Source organism: Populus euphratica, unplaced genomic scaffold (assembly GCF_000495115.2).
Source record: "Populus euphratica unplaced genomic scaffold, PopEup_1.0 scaffold2170.1, whole genome shotgun sequence".
Taxonomy (NCBI): domain Eukaryota; kingdom Viridiplantae; phylum Streptophyta; class Magnoliopsida; order Malpighiales; family Salicaceae; genus Populus; species Populus euphratica.
In genome coordinates, this window is record NW_011502006.1 from 13,870 (window position 1) to 27,743 (window position 13,874).

The window sequence follows — 13,874 nt, forward strand, 5'->3', positions numbered from 1 at the left end:
CTTTAAAAAAATTAATAAAAAAATAATAACTAAAATTAATAGAAATACAACCTGATATAAGAATAAATATTGTTGATGGTTTAGGAATAACTCTTGATAAATGGAAGTGATGATGTAGAAATAGCTTTATTGATGATATGAGAATAAATACTGTTGATGGTTTCATACTGTTGATTGTTTCAAATAGAAGTATGTATGCATATGAATATGTGTATTTGCTTGGAAGAAGAATTTATTAATGGTGGACAGAGGGAAGAGATCGAAGAAAAAACCTTGGTGGTTTACCTTAGACATGTTTCGGTCAAAATGAAGTTAAGGAAGATGAGATTTAAAGAATTGGATAGGTATAGTAACCATAGTGTTAATTAAAGAAACTAAGGGTAAAGATCTACCTGGAAAAGAGAATGCATTGTTGTTGTATGGGTAGATGATGTGAAATAAGACAAGTGATTTGAAGAGGAAGTTTTAATCAAATAAGGGTTTTGTTTTGGATTAGACTAATTAAATGAGGAGACCTATGTCATGGTATTGATACAATGAGAGACAAGTAAATTGATGAGAAAAGAAAAAGAAAACCCTCTTTTTTATAAGATGAGGTTCGGCCGCCAAATGAACACCAAAAGGAGAAAGAAGACCGAATTTAACATGTGATTTTTATCCTTAATCTTAAATAACATACAAAATTGTTGGATTCATTATTCTATAATTTAATTACATCTTGTATGGTAAATGTGTTTTTAGGTGCATTTTAATTTTGCTTAGAGTAGTTGATTCTGTAGCTCATCTTATGTTTATGTAATATAATGACATTAGAATAGACTAGGTTATCATGTAAATTAAGTAATGAAGAATTAACTTCTTCTTTTTTATGTGTAAATAGTTTGTGCATGTACGTAACTGAATTTCTAGTAGTTCTTAATCTTCTAAATTATTGTAATTTTTATCTGCTATGACTTGTGTTATATGAATTGAGTAGTTGACATGTATTCTAAAGCTAAATTAATGTTGAAAAGGAAGTATAATGATTGATAAATGCATTGCCATGATTTATTTGTTTGTCAGTACGACATAATTAAATATTATTGCATAGTTGATAACTTAATACAGACTAAATTCAAAGAAAACCATACTGAATTATATATATATATATATTTCACCTGTAGTTAATTTATTAATCACGCTGATAAATATAGAATTAAAGAACTCAATTTTGAAAATAGAATTGTTATATAGTACTTTATATTATTTAAGTTAGGTCCGTAGTTGATATATAATTGTAGTTGATATATAATTGTTTTTAAAAAATAACATGATATAAGATTATTTAAAAATTAATAAATACATAATTAGCTGTTATATATATAATTTGTAAATATAAAATATGTTTACTAAACAAATAATAAAAGAGTTTCTATGTGTGAGATGTTCCCGTGTAGGTTATGATATGGATTTTGATTTTTAAACTTGTAATTAAATGCATTGATAGGAGAGCTTACATTTGTGTGGACAGAAAAAAAAGAACTAACTGTGATAATGATAATGATAATAGATAAGTGATTAAGAGAAGAGAGAATAAATAAATAAAAAATAGATTAAAAGGGAAGAAATAAGAAATTACCCCAGACACGGAACTCTTTGATGTTGATAGAATACAGCCAACGACTTGTAGCCTCATAGCATGCGTGAAATATACATTCATAGGACTCCAAATAAGCCATTGACCTTAAACCTCAAGGAAACTTTAATATATACTGCTGATAGTGATACTTGAAAACGATTTTACATGGAATTTTAGACGGTTTGATTACAATACAGATTGTGCTTTTTGCTACTTATTCTAGTTTTTCTACGGCGAAATATAACCCCTAAATTTCCTTTTTTTACTGTAATTTAATGCATAAAAAAATTAGAATCAGTCAACTCGAGCATGACTTAAACACCTCTCGGCATCTAATTAAAAGGAGATTCTCCTCTTGATTTCTTCATCTCTCCTCGGGCCAAAAACAAAATGAGCAGCAGCAGCAACAAATATCTCTCTCTCACAAACTTATCTTTATTCACACCTCTGCACCTCTCCTTCCTGTTCCTCCATCTCACCATCCTTGTAACCGGGGATTCACCACCACCTTACGACCCTGTTGATAGCATAGCGCTTGATTGTGGTTCATCCTCCCAGAGTTTTGTAAGCGGTAGGCAATGGACTGCAGACATCAACTCAAAAGTGGCCCTTCTAGATCAAGACAGCCCCTCATCAAATCCCAAAGCAAATGGAGCCTCCACTAGCTCTGTACCATATCATACTGCTCGTGTCTCTCACTCCCAATTCACCTACACATTTCCTGTCAAAACAACAGGACCTAAGTATGTTCGCCTCTATTTCAATCCAGCTTCCTACACTGGTTTCAACAGGTCTAAAGCATCTTTTTCTGTCACAGCCGGTCGCTATACCTTTCTTAGCAACTTCAGTGGCATCCATTACACTGACCCTCTTGGTGAACGAGGTTACGCCAGAGAATTCATCTTAAATGTTGAAGGTGAGCAGAAAAATTTGAGCATAGCGTTCACGCCAAGTCCTCATGTAGCTGGTGCATATGCGTTCATCAACGGGATTGAAATCGTATCCATGCCCACCAATCTTTATTACACGACTGCGGGTGACCCAGGTCTGCATTATGTTGACAAGGACTTCCATTCTCCCCTTCAAAAAGAAACTGCTTTAGAGCTTATGTACCGAATAAATGTGGCGGCGAATTACATCGAACCCAACAAAGACAGTGGCATGTTTCGAAGTTGGCTAAACGACGTGGATTACTTGACGGATGCTAGACCGAGCGTTTATCAATATAATGGCACTATTCAACTTCAGTATAATAACCTCACTCGCTATGCTGCACCTGATGCACTCTATCGAACTGCTAGGACCATGGGGAACGATACGACTGTAAATAAGGAATACAATATGACTTGGGAGTTTCCGGTCCAATCGACATTCACCTATTTTGTTAGGCTTCATTTCTGTCAGTTTATACCGATTATTTCGCGGGAAGGCGATCTAATCTTTCAAATATATATCGCTAATCAAACTGCCGAGCTTTACGCAGATATAATTTCTTGGGCTGATGGAAATGGGGTTCCCATATACAAAGATTATGGAGTGATGATGCACGCCCGAGGAATCGAGGAGGTACAGAATTTGTCGATTGCATTGCACCCTAGTCCACAGTCATTCAGTTTCCCTGATGCAATGTTGAATGGAGTTGAAATCTTCAAATTGAGCAAATCAGACAATCTTTCCGGACCAAATCCTGGTGTATTGATGGATAGCCCCATTAGTAATACTCCTCCTAGCGCGACATCAACTAAACCAAAGCATAGTCGAAGAGGAATAGGCACCATTATAGGTGCTGCTGTTTCGGGTTTTGTTGTCGTCTCTTTCCTATTTTTCTTGATTTTCTGGAGAAGAGTCCAAAAACTCAAGGACTGGGTTTCCGGTGATGGAGCTTCAAAGCTAAGCCCTCTCGTTTCCTGGCCAACAAAGTCAATAGAGACCCAGAGGTCATCTCTACCTTCTGATCTTTGCCACCATTTCTCGCTAGCTGAGATCATAGCAGCTACAAACAACTTCGACGATTCGTTCATTATTGGTGCTGGTGGCTTTGGTAACGTGTACAAAGGATTATTTGATGGTGGAGTCAATCGTGCTGCGATCAAGCGATTGAATCCAAGTTCACGGCAGGGTGCAACCGAGTTCAGGACAGAGATTGAGATGCTCTCCCAGCTTAGATTCCGCCATTTGGTTTCTCTAATTGGTTACTGTAATGATAATAATGAGATGATCCTGGTGTATGATTTTATGGCTCGGGGGACGCTTCGTGATCATCTCTACAGAACTGATAATCCTCCACTTTCATGGACTCAACGCCTAGAGATTTGCATCGGTGCTGCCCGTGGGTTGCATTACCTTCACACAGGTGCCAAGCACACTGTCATTCATCGTGATGTGAAGACAACAAATATCTTGCTGGATGAGAAATGGGTGGCCAAAGTTTCGGATTTCGGATTGTCCAAAACAGGCCCTACGAGCACATCGAAGGGACACGTGAGCACCGTTGTGAAAGGTAGCATAGGGTACTTGGATCCCGAATATTGTCAACGCCAGCAATTGACAGAAAAATCTGATGTCTATTCGTTTGGAGTTGTGTTGTTCGAGGTATTGTGTGCTAGACCAGCAATAAACCGATCAGCAGTGCCAGCAAGTCTAGCAGAGTTGGCTAGACAAAGCCACAGCAACGGAAAGATTAATGAAATCATGGATCCGTATCTGGATGGAAAGATCTCACCAGATTGTCTGAAAAACTTTGTTGATGTTGCAGTGAGATGCTTGCTCGAGAATGGAATCGAAAGGCCATCGATGACCGATGTGGTTTGGGGCCTTGAGTTTGCATTGCAACTGCAAGAGAGCGCAGAAGAGTATGTCAAAGGGGCTCAAACTGAGAAAGAAGTTGACATGGAGAGTCCTCTGAAAGGCTACTCAATCGATGACAGCAGTAATTTGTTGAGTACTGGCAGTGAACTAGTTGTGAATTCCCGCATTTTGGAAATGGCAACAACAAGCAGCAGCGACGGACAGAGTTTTCTAAGCAACGATTCGGAGAAAATGATGTCTGGTGCTGTGTTCTCTGAGATCATGAATCCAAAGGGGCGATGAGAAGCAAGCTAGTTAGCATGCTGCGTTAGTACAGGCCTCAAGACAAAGGTTTCTAGCTGAAAAACCTATCGATGCATATATATATGCATTACTTGTTTGAATAATTTTGGTAGTGATAATTAGCGTGTCTGATAGAATGATTTTATTGCAGTACTCTGCATATTCAGAATTAATTGGAACCAAATTTTCATGTTAATTGGCCACTCAGCCACAAGATCTCCACTCTTTCAAGCTCACAATATGAACAATTGCATGCTTAGTAATTAAGAAGTTAGGGATGCTCAAGCTATCTGATTCAAAATTCGGCTCACTTGGATGAAAGGAAATCCATAGACTGAGAAGATTCTCTCTATGCTACCAACTCTTTATCTACAAAATAAAAAAGCTGATTTTTTCCCAAACAAATTTGTTCCTATAATAATATGTTTAATAAAAAAATAAAAAATATATTTATTGCATGTAGATATGGTATTAGTGAAATGGTAAATTGATAATATTGTAATACTTTCGTATTATTATTTTCCGAAATATACTGGACATCATTATCCTTGCCAACTTATCGACTGATTTTGTAGAGAAAATAAAAAAAAATAAGAATTAAAATGATTGTATAAATTAATAAGATATGTCAACATTTACTAGTTATATCTAAATTTACTAAAATCAATAAAGAAATGTCAACATTTAAGGACGAAAAATCTGACGTATCATTTCCAGAACGTTACCAATATGTTTCCATAATTTTTTTTTTAAACAATTCTACGGAAATATACAGGTTGATTGCATAACGCCAACGACTGGGAAGTCTTTGATGCCTTTTAATGTTGAATTATTGATTGCATAACGCCAACGACTTGGAAGTCTTTGATGCCTTTCAAAGGTCACTGCTACATAGCGCAGACGACCTTTCAAACGTCACTTCTTCCTTTTCCATTTGGTCCACTCTATTTGTTGCATCGTAACGGGCCCACAGGCTTGGAACTTTGCCAACAACACGTATATGCCTTTAATATTCCATTTTTTACGACGGAGGGGGCGTACTATTTAAAAACAATATTATTTTTTGTTCAATTCTGCATAATTTTTAATTTCCCTTCCACTGCCTGCCTGTTTATGCTTAATATGAAATTAAAAAAATAACAATTAAACAACTTAAAGCATGGTTGATGCAGCCGAGATCTATAAGGATAGTATCAAAATAGAAAACATAATAAAATTTAGTGAGCCAAAAAAGTATAAATAGAAATCATAAATTCATGATTTATTTATCTGAAAATAAAATTAACAAAGTTTATCTTTTTAAAGGATTACAAGATATGTGAATGATAAAAAAAACCTATATTTATTAAAAACAACTAGAAATACAAAAGCAAACAAAAAAATTAAAATTAAAATCCAAATTAAATAATAAATTAAAATAAAACCTAAAAAAAATAACCTAAATAATAAAATTTAGGTTTGATGCCTAATTTCGGAAGATCTAACAATATGATAAGAGATGTAATTTTAAAGCATTCATCAAATTTGACATGACAAAACCTCCTTTAAAATCTAGACGTGTTTCACTGATTTATAAAAATATATATTTGGTCATTCATATAATCTTTCTATATCATATCTCTATTTAGTTCTATAAAATTCTCATTTAATTAAATTATATCTTCAATTAAATATTCATAACTATATATAAAAAATCTTTCAATATATTTTGATGCCATCATAACACAACATCCATAATATCTTGTGAATGATTTCATGTGATATACTAGGTAGTTTTTAGATACATAAATAATATTTGCATTCTAGATGTAGTTATAATGTATTTAAGTTTTTTATATGCGATAATAATATTTTCTCTACTAATTTTGAGTTTATAATGAGCATGTTTACATGTTTTGAACTTGATCAATTCTATATTTTCAAAGTAATATAGTATGTATAAGTTTAGATATATATCAATTTTTTTAATATCCTAAGTTAAGAAGTTTCATCCTAAATTTAATAGCATTTTTCTTTTGGTCTATTCTTTTAAAATAAAATGTTTTTAATATTCTATTTTTCAAAGGTATTCTATCATTTCCATCGTTCCACTCTATTTATTGCCTAATAACATGGATTACGTGTTTACATGAAACTAGGCTGGAACTTTGCCAACAACATATATTTGCCTTTAAATTTCCATTTTTCACGACGAGTGGGCATCTTATTTTAAAATTTGACCTTTTATCTTTTGTTCAATTATGCATAAGTTTTAATTTCCATTTCACTACCTACCTGTTTATACGTACTATGAAATAAAAAATAATAACATGCCAACTCAAAGCATAGTTGATGCAGGCGAGAGCTACAAGGATAAATTCAAGTGTCGAAAAAAATTACGGATGTGAATCATAAATTTATAATTTATTTACCTAAAAATAAAATTAATGAATTCTTTTTCTTTTTTTCTTTTTTATGTTTGCAAGACTTATAAATAGATAAAAAAAAAGACAATACATCTAGAAACAAAATCAAATTAAATAATAAAAAAAACTAGAAAAAATAACTAAATTGACCAAAGCAGCGGCATCCAGACTTGATTCCTAATTCTAGGAGATTTAATAGTTAGGAGATGCAGTTTAAAGTGTTAACTCAATCTGATATGACAAGATATATTTCTAGACCTAAACATATTTCATTGATTTATAAAAATATATATTAGACCATCGATATAATTTATCTAAGTCAGATCCCTATCTAGTTATATAAAATCTTTATTTTATTATATTATATCTTTACTTGAATGCTTAAAATGATTAATACTTAAAAGTATATTTTTATCAAGGTTTTATATCATCATTTTGCACTTGAAGTATCAATAACTCCTTAACTAAAGCATGTTTTATAATAACATATCTAATAATATAAGATACCTTTAATTTATGGTAAATATTCATTTTAAATATAGGTCTATCATATAAATAAAAGGATTGATTGATGAGTTTAAGAATTGAAATTAAAAGGACAAAGAGATGGTCAAACTTAAAAAAGAGATGCTAGTACAGTCCAAACTGTAATACTTTTGGGTAATTGAGTTATATTTAGACCTGTAAATCACAGATTTAGGTCTACTTTATATGGAAATAAAGGTAAGACATAGGCCTACTTTATATGGAAGGAAAGTTAAAACATAGACCTACAATAAAAAAGTCTGAATCTATCTTGCAGCTTGAATATTGCTCAGTGTTTGGCTTATATCTAGAGTTCTAGAAGTCCAAATGACCTTTATTTTTTTTCTTCTAGAAAACTAAGATAATTTCCTACAACTTTTATGTAAGTGGTTCCAATTTTAAAGTTATTAATGATGTTTTGGATAGATAAGAGAAGATAAGGATTGTCAATAAGTCAAGAGTTGGTCACCCACCCATCAATTAATCATCAAATCAATATTTTCTAATTTTGGCCTATAAAAGGAGGCATTTACCACGCATTTAGACATCTTGCTCTCCAGATCAAGATCATGCTCTTGCTTTCTCTCATTATATTTTTTTTTTAAATGTTTATGTTTTGCTTTCATTAATATCTTGTTTATACCTTTCAATTCATTTTCTTTACTTAGTTAACTTTTATCTTATTTATTTATGTTTCTCTTTTTCATTATATTTAGCTAAGTTTATTATGTCAAGGTAAAAAAGTTATACTAATGGTGTAAGAATAAGTATAATTTAAACTCAATATGGACTTTAATGTTTGATACTAATATATTTTGTATTTGTTAGTTTATTCACTCTTTAATACTTTGCTTGGTAAATGACTAATTTAGATTTATGTTGTATAACACTTGGTACAACAAATGCTTTGCACTTTCATAGCTCAACCGTATGGTATAACCTACACCTGTACTATGAAAGGAACTTGATTTGTTTTTAATATAAGTTATAATCATGAATGTTTGATAACATTTACAAGTATTAGCATTATTTAAATAAGATAACTAATGTAATCATGTTAACAGTTATAATTTGATTGGAACCTCCTTTGTATGTGGTTTCCAATTAAATAATACGAGTTTATACTATACTTGTTTGACAAACCATTAGTGAATCCTCTAACCTTGACATTTGTTATTATCATTGTTTAATCCTTACATTACTCTTCCATGTCAAAGCTCTCATCATCTTCTTCTTTATTATTATTATTATTATTATTATTAGTATTATTATTATACTATTACTATTACTATTATTACTATTACTATTATTATTATTATTACTATTACTATTATTATTATTATTAGTATTTAGTATTATTATTGGTATTATTATGAATTTGTTGTTGTTGTTGTTGTTGTTGTTGTATTATTGTTATCTATAATTTATACAATTAACCTACCTATGGTTTGACCTCGGTCTTGCTGAGTTATTTATTACTTTGACACTCTTGCACTTGGGAGAAGTCATTAATATTTTAGTCAAGTCAAGTTTTTGACACCGTTGCTAGGGAGGTAAGTTTTTTTACAAATTATAGTGTTTATTTTATTTTCTCTTTTCACTTTTCTTGTATATAACTTTGTTTCTTTACTCTTGTTTCTTCTTCTTTTGTTTTCTTCTTCCTTTCATTCTATTCCTACACATGCATGAAAGTATGATCATGTATATTAAGTGGTAGATTTTGTAGGATATCCTCATCATTTTCAGAAAATATGACCAAAGAAGATAAACAGTCACTTCATAATGAGAATAATAAGAATAACCGTGTTAGAACACTTAGAGATCATATGAATCCCACAAGAATAGGTGCACCATCATGCATTGTTTTCCCCTCTGATGCATCTCATTTTAATTTTAAGCCAAACATTATTGAATTTTTTCCTTCTTTTCATGGCTTAAATTTAGAAAATCCATACTTGCATTTAAGAAAATTTGAGAAGATTTGCAACAGCTATAACAACTCAAATTTTAACAAGAACACCATTAGATTGAAGCTTTTTTCTTTTTTTATTAAAAGATAAAGCTAAAATATGACTATAAAATTTGAGACTTGGATTCATTCGTGCTTGAGATGAAATTCAACAATAATTTTTAAAGAAGTTTTTTCCTTCTCATAAAACAAACTCTTTCAAAAGAAAAATCACCACTTTCACTAAAAAAACCAGGAGAAATGTTTTACCAAAGGTGGGATAGGTATTGAGACTTGCTTAATAGGTGCCCTCATTATGGTTTTGAAACATAGAGATTTGTTTCATATTTTTATAATGGGTTAACACCTAAGGATAGACAAATGGTTAAATTAATATACAATGGAACTTTTAAAAATAAAGACCTTGACGAAGCAATGAACATTCAAGACTTGCTTAAGGACACTGCAGGTACTTGTGAGGTACCGAATAAAACTCAACCTCATACATCTAGTAGAGATATGCATAACTTTAGGGATGATCATGATCTTCAAGCTAAGTTTGCATCTTTAACTACAAAAGTCGAGGCACTAAAATTGAAAAAAGTAGTCAATTAAAATATGTTCAAGACTTTATGTGTCAAATTTATGAAACCAATGAACATTCAACCAATAATTGCGCAACTTTACCTTCTTTTAAAGAATGTCTCCATAAACAAGCTCATGCTTTAAATAGTTTCCAAAGGCTCAATCATAATTCATACTTCCAAACATATAACCGTGATTGGAGAAATTACTCAAATTTAAGTTGGAAGAGTGATGCACAAACTTTACAGCCACCATTTCAAGCACACTAAAATTTTTAAAATTCTTGTGAATATGCACCTCCTTATGCTCTACCTCTTAGATTTTTTTTTTTAGGAAACTTTATATGCATTTATTGAAAAGCAAGAGACAATCAACACTCAACTTGCTCAAAGTATATCATATTTTAAAGATACTAATTCAAAATTCACATCCGCTCTTAGTTTTCAAGAGAAAGGTAAGTTTCCATCTCAACCACAACAAAATCCTAAGATGAAATACAATGCAAATGCAAGTAGTTTTAGAAGTCAATACATGGATCAAGTCAAATCAGTCATCACTCTTCATAGTGGTAAGGTTATTGGAAAACCCACTTTTGAACCTTGTGAGAAAGATGATGAGTCAATCTATAAGGGTAAGGAAAGGGTTGAATCTGAATATTGCAAAGAAAAGACTAATTCCTCATTAGTACTTCAATTTCCTCATGTTATGACCAAACAAAGGAAAGCTAATCACGATTGTAAAATCTTTGAAACTTTCAAACAAGAAGAAATCAAGGATGAAAAGGCACCAGAAATGTTATTGCGAATCATTTGTCAATATTGGCAATAGATTCAACGCTTGACATCACACTAATTGATGATTACTTTCTTATTGAATCTTTACTTTCTTTTAGTTTTTTATGATGTTGTTTACGATGTTGTGGAAATTCTTTATGATGTTGTTGCCAACAACATTATTTTCACACACCTTGTTGAAATGAATAATATTGTGAAGGCCAATCACCATGTTCTTCTGATCAAGAGGTTTCAAACTATTAAAATTCAAATGGCTATAATGATAGTGCCACAATCATGTTGAATCAATTTCCCTAGCCATAAGACAATGTTGAAGAGTTTGAATTTATAGAAGAAATAATTTGTTTGGTGTCATTTTAGCATGAGCAACCTGATCCCTTGTAGGATCATAAATGTCACAAGCACCATTCTTTATTGTAGTCACGTATCCCTTCTCTTGTAGCCATCCCAAGCTTAGTAAATTGCTTTTCAAATCAGGAATATAAAAAACATTTGAGATAGTCTCAATTATATCTTTTTTAGTTTTAATTTGAATGTCACCCTTGCCCATAACATTAACTTTAGAATGATCACCAAAACTCATAGTAGTATGAAAGTCTTCATTTAGATGAGAGAAGAAAGACTTACTACCACACATGTGATTACTGCAGTTAGTATCTAAGTACCAAACATCTGGTTCACATTTGCTATCCTTCGTGTGGAACACAATCAACAAAGTTTCTTCTTTTTTGTTCCCAGTAAAGTTTGATTTCATCCACTTTTCTTTATTATGAGATAATTTGGTATAGTATTTAGATTGATAATGACCAAGTTTATGACACCCGTAGCACTCCATATTAGTTCTGCCAAATGGTTGTTCACGTCCTCTTCCTCTGCCTCTATCTTTGTTGTCTCGATTTCCTTTGCCTCAACCTCTGCCTCTACCTCCTCCTTTCATGTGTGAGGATTATCTTTCAAAGCATGCTCCTCTGTGATGGTTCTTCGTCTCATCTTCTGTTCATGTACTAACAATGAGCTTTGAAGTTCATCAAGAGAAAGAGCTTCTATATCTTTAGATTATTCGATTGAGCAAGCAATATAATCAAACTTTAATGATAAGGAATGTAAAATCTTTTCAACAATTATAGTATCATCCATCTTTTCACCATGAAACCACATTTTATTTAATATTCCCATGGTCTTTACATAATATTTTGTGACTGATTCTCCATCCTTCATTTGTAAAGTCTCAAAATCTCTCCTGAGAGCTTAAAGTTGTGAACGTTTCACCCTTGAAGAGCCTTAATATTTCTTTTTCATAGAATCCTATATTTACTTGGAAGTATCTTTTCTAAGAATTATTTCCAAGATAGAACGATCAATGGCCTAAAATAAATAATTTTTTGCCTTTAAATCTTTTAATTTCAAGCCGCTCAACTTAACTAGTTGAGCTTCTGTTAAAACAATCCCATTTTTTGGTTCTGCTATCCCATAATCGACCACATGCTAGATTTGAGACTCTCACACTTTCTTTTCTATGTGAGGCTTTGATACCAATGTTACGTAAAGACAAAGAAATAGAAGAGAAATACTCTTAGTGTATTGAATAAATCAACAAACAAGCCTTTAAATAGGTTGTACAGTAACAAGGAAATTGCAACAGAATAACAATAAAATCTCCATTACTTAAAACATGGATTGAACTTCTATAAAATTTTTTATGTGTGTGGATAAATGACATCAAACTTTACATAATATTTATATTTATATAACCTAATCTTGATATGAGATTAGAATTAAAAAATTAGTTTTTTAAAAAAATACTTAAAAACAATTGAAGTTAAAATCAATAAATAAAATGTCAAGAAAACAAAAGAGTCCACCCGAGTTAACTCGGCTAACTTGTAACTCGGGCCAAACTCATATGAAGGAAAGTGGAAAAACTCACTAAGATCTTGACCCAACAATCTAATGTCAAAGAATTAAATTGAAATAAAAAAATTATTTAAAAAAATAATGTAAAAAAAATTTGAGTGAGCCAAGGTTCATTCGACTAACTCGCAACTCACAGAATGTGATTAGCAGAAAAAATTATTTAAAATAAAAGGGACCTAGAAGAAAAGACCAAAGAAAAATAAAAGGAATATTAAAAAAACCCGAAGTCAACCCAGGTTAACTTGACAAACTTGTGACTTAGGATAACTCCACATAAAGAAAAATAAAAATAAAATCACAAAGTTTAGGCCCAATAATGTAATTTCAAATGATGGAATAAAAAAATAAAATTAACAAAAAACCATAAAAAGGTCTAAGACTTGTGATATGAAATTGAGATAAACTCACATAAAAGAATAAGGAAAAAATCATGAAGCTCAAGACCCGATAATTTAATGTCAAATGATAAAATAAAAAAATTAAATAAAAACCATGAAACTTAATACTGAATAAAAATTAAAACTCAAATGAACCTAGGTTCATTCAGCAAACCTATGACCTAGTATAAGATATAAAAAGAAAAGTAAAAACAAACAACCATGAAACTCAAGACCCAATGACCTAAAGTTAAATGATAGAATTAAAAAATAATCAAGTTTAAGAAAAGAGGATAAAAATTATTGAAGTTAAATCAGGCTAATCTTTGAAACTAGTGACCTAAATTATGAGATTAGGATTAAACTATAAAAGAAAAACTCTAAAAAATAGCAAGCAAAATCCTAATCATCCAAAATTAGATAAACAAAATAAATATCAATAAAAAAGGACAAAATCTAGCATAAAAATTAAATGAAATAAAAAAATCAGGGACTAAATTGAAAATTAAAATAAATTAAGAAAATGGTAAAAGCTAGCAATCAAAGAATGATGACTAAAATTGGAACAAAAATTAAATGAAATAAAAAGATGAGGAATAAAATTGAAAAACAAATTGC

At 31.4% G+C, this 13,874-nt stretch overlaps 1 protein-coding gene across 1 annotated transcript; it reads left to right on the forward strand.

The window, feature by feature from the left end:
• Window positions 1-1,888: 1,888 nt before the first annotated feature.
• Window positions 1,889-4,904, forward strand: LOC105118722 (receptor-like protein kinase FERONIA). Its single transcript, XM_011016733.1, has 2 exons — window positions 1,889-4,769; window positions 4,804-4,904. Exon 1 carries the CDS (start codon window positions 2,009-2,011, stop codon window positions 4,706-4,708), a length of 2,700 nt encoding a protein of 899 aa, XP_011015035.1. The 5' UTR covers window positions 1,889-2,008; the 3' UTR covers window positions 4,709-4,769; window positions 4,804-4,904.
• Window positions 4,905-13,874: the final 8,970 nt, after the last annotated feature.

What these genes read in the sequence shown, in the direction of transcription:
- LOC105118722 (XM_011016733.1), top strand. Translation starts at nt 2,009, where the DNA reads ATGAGCAGCAGCAGCAACAAATATCTCTCTCTCACAAACTTATCTTTA.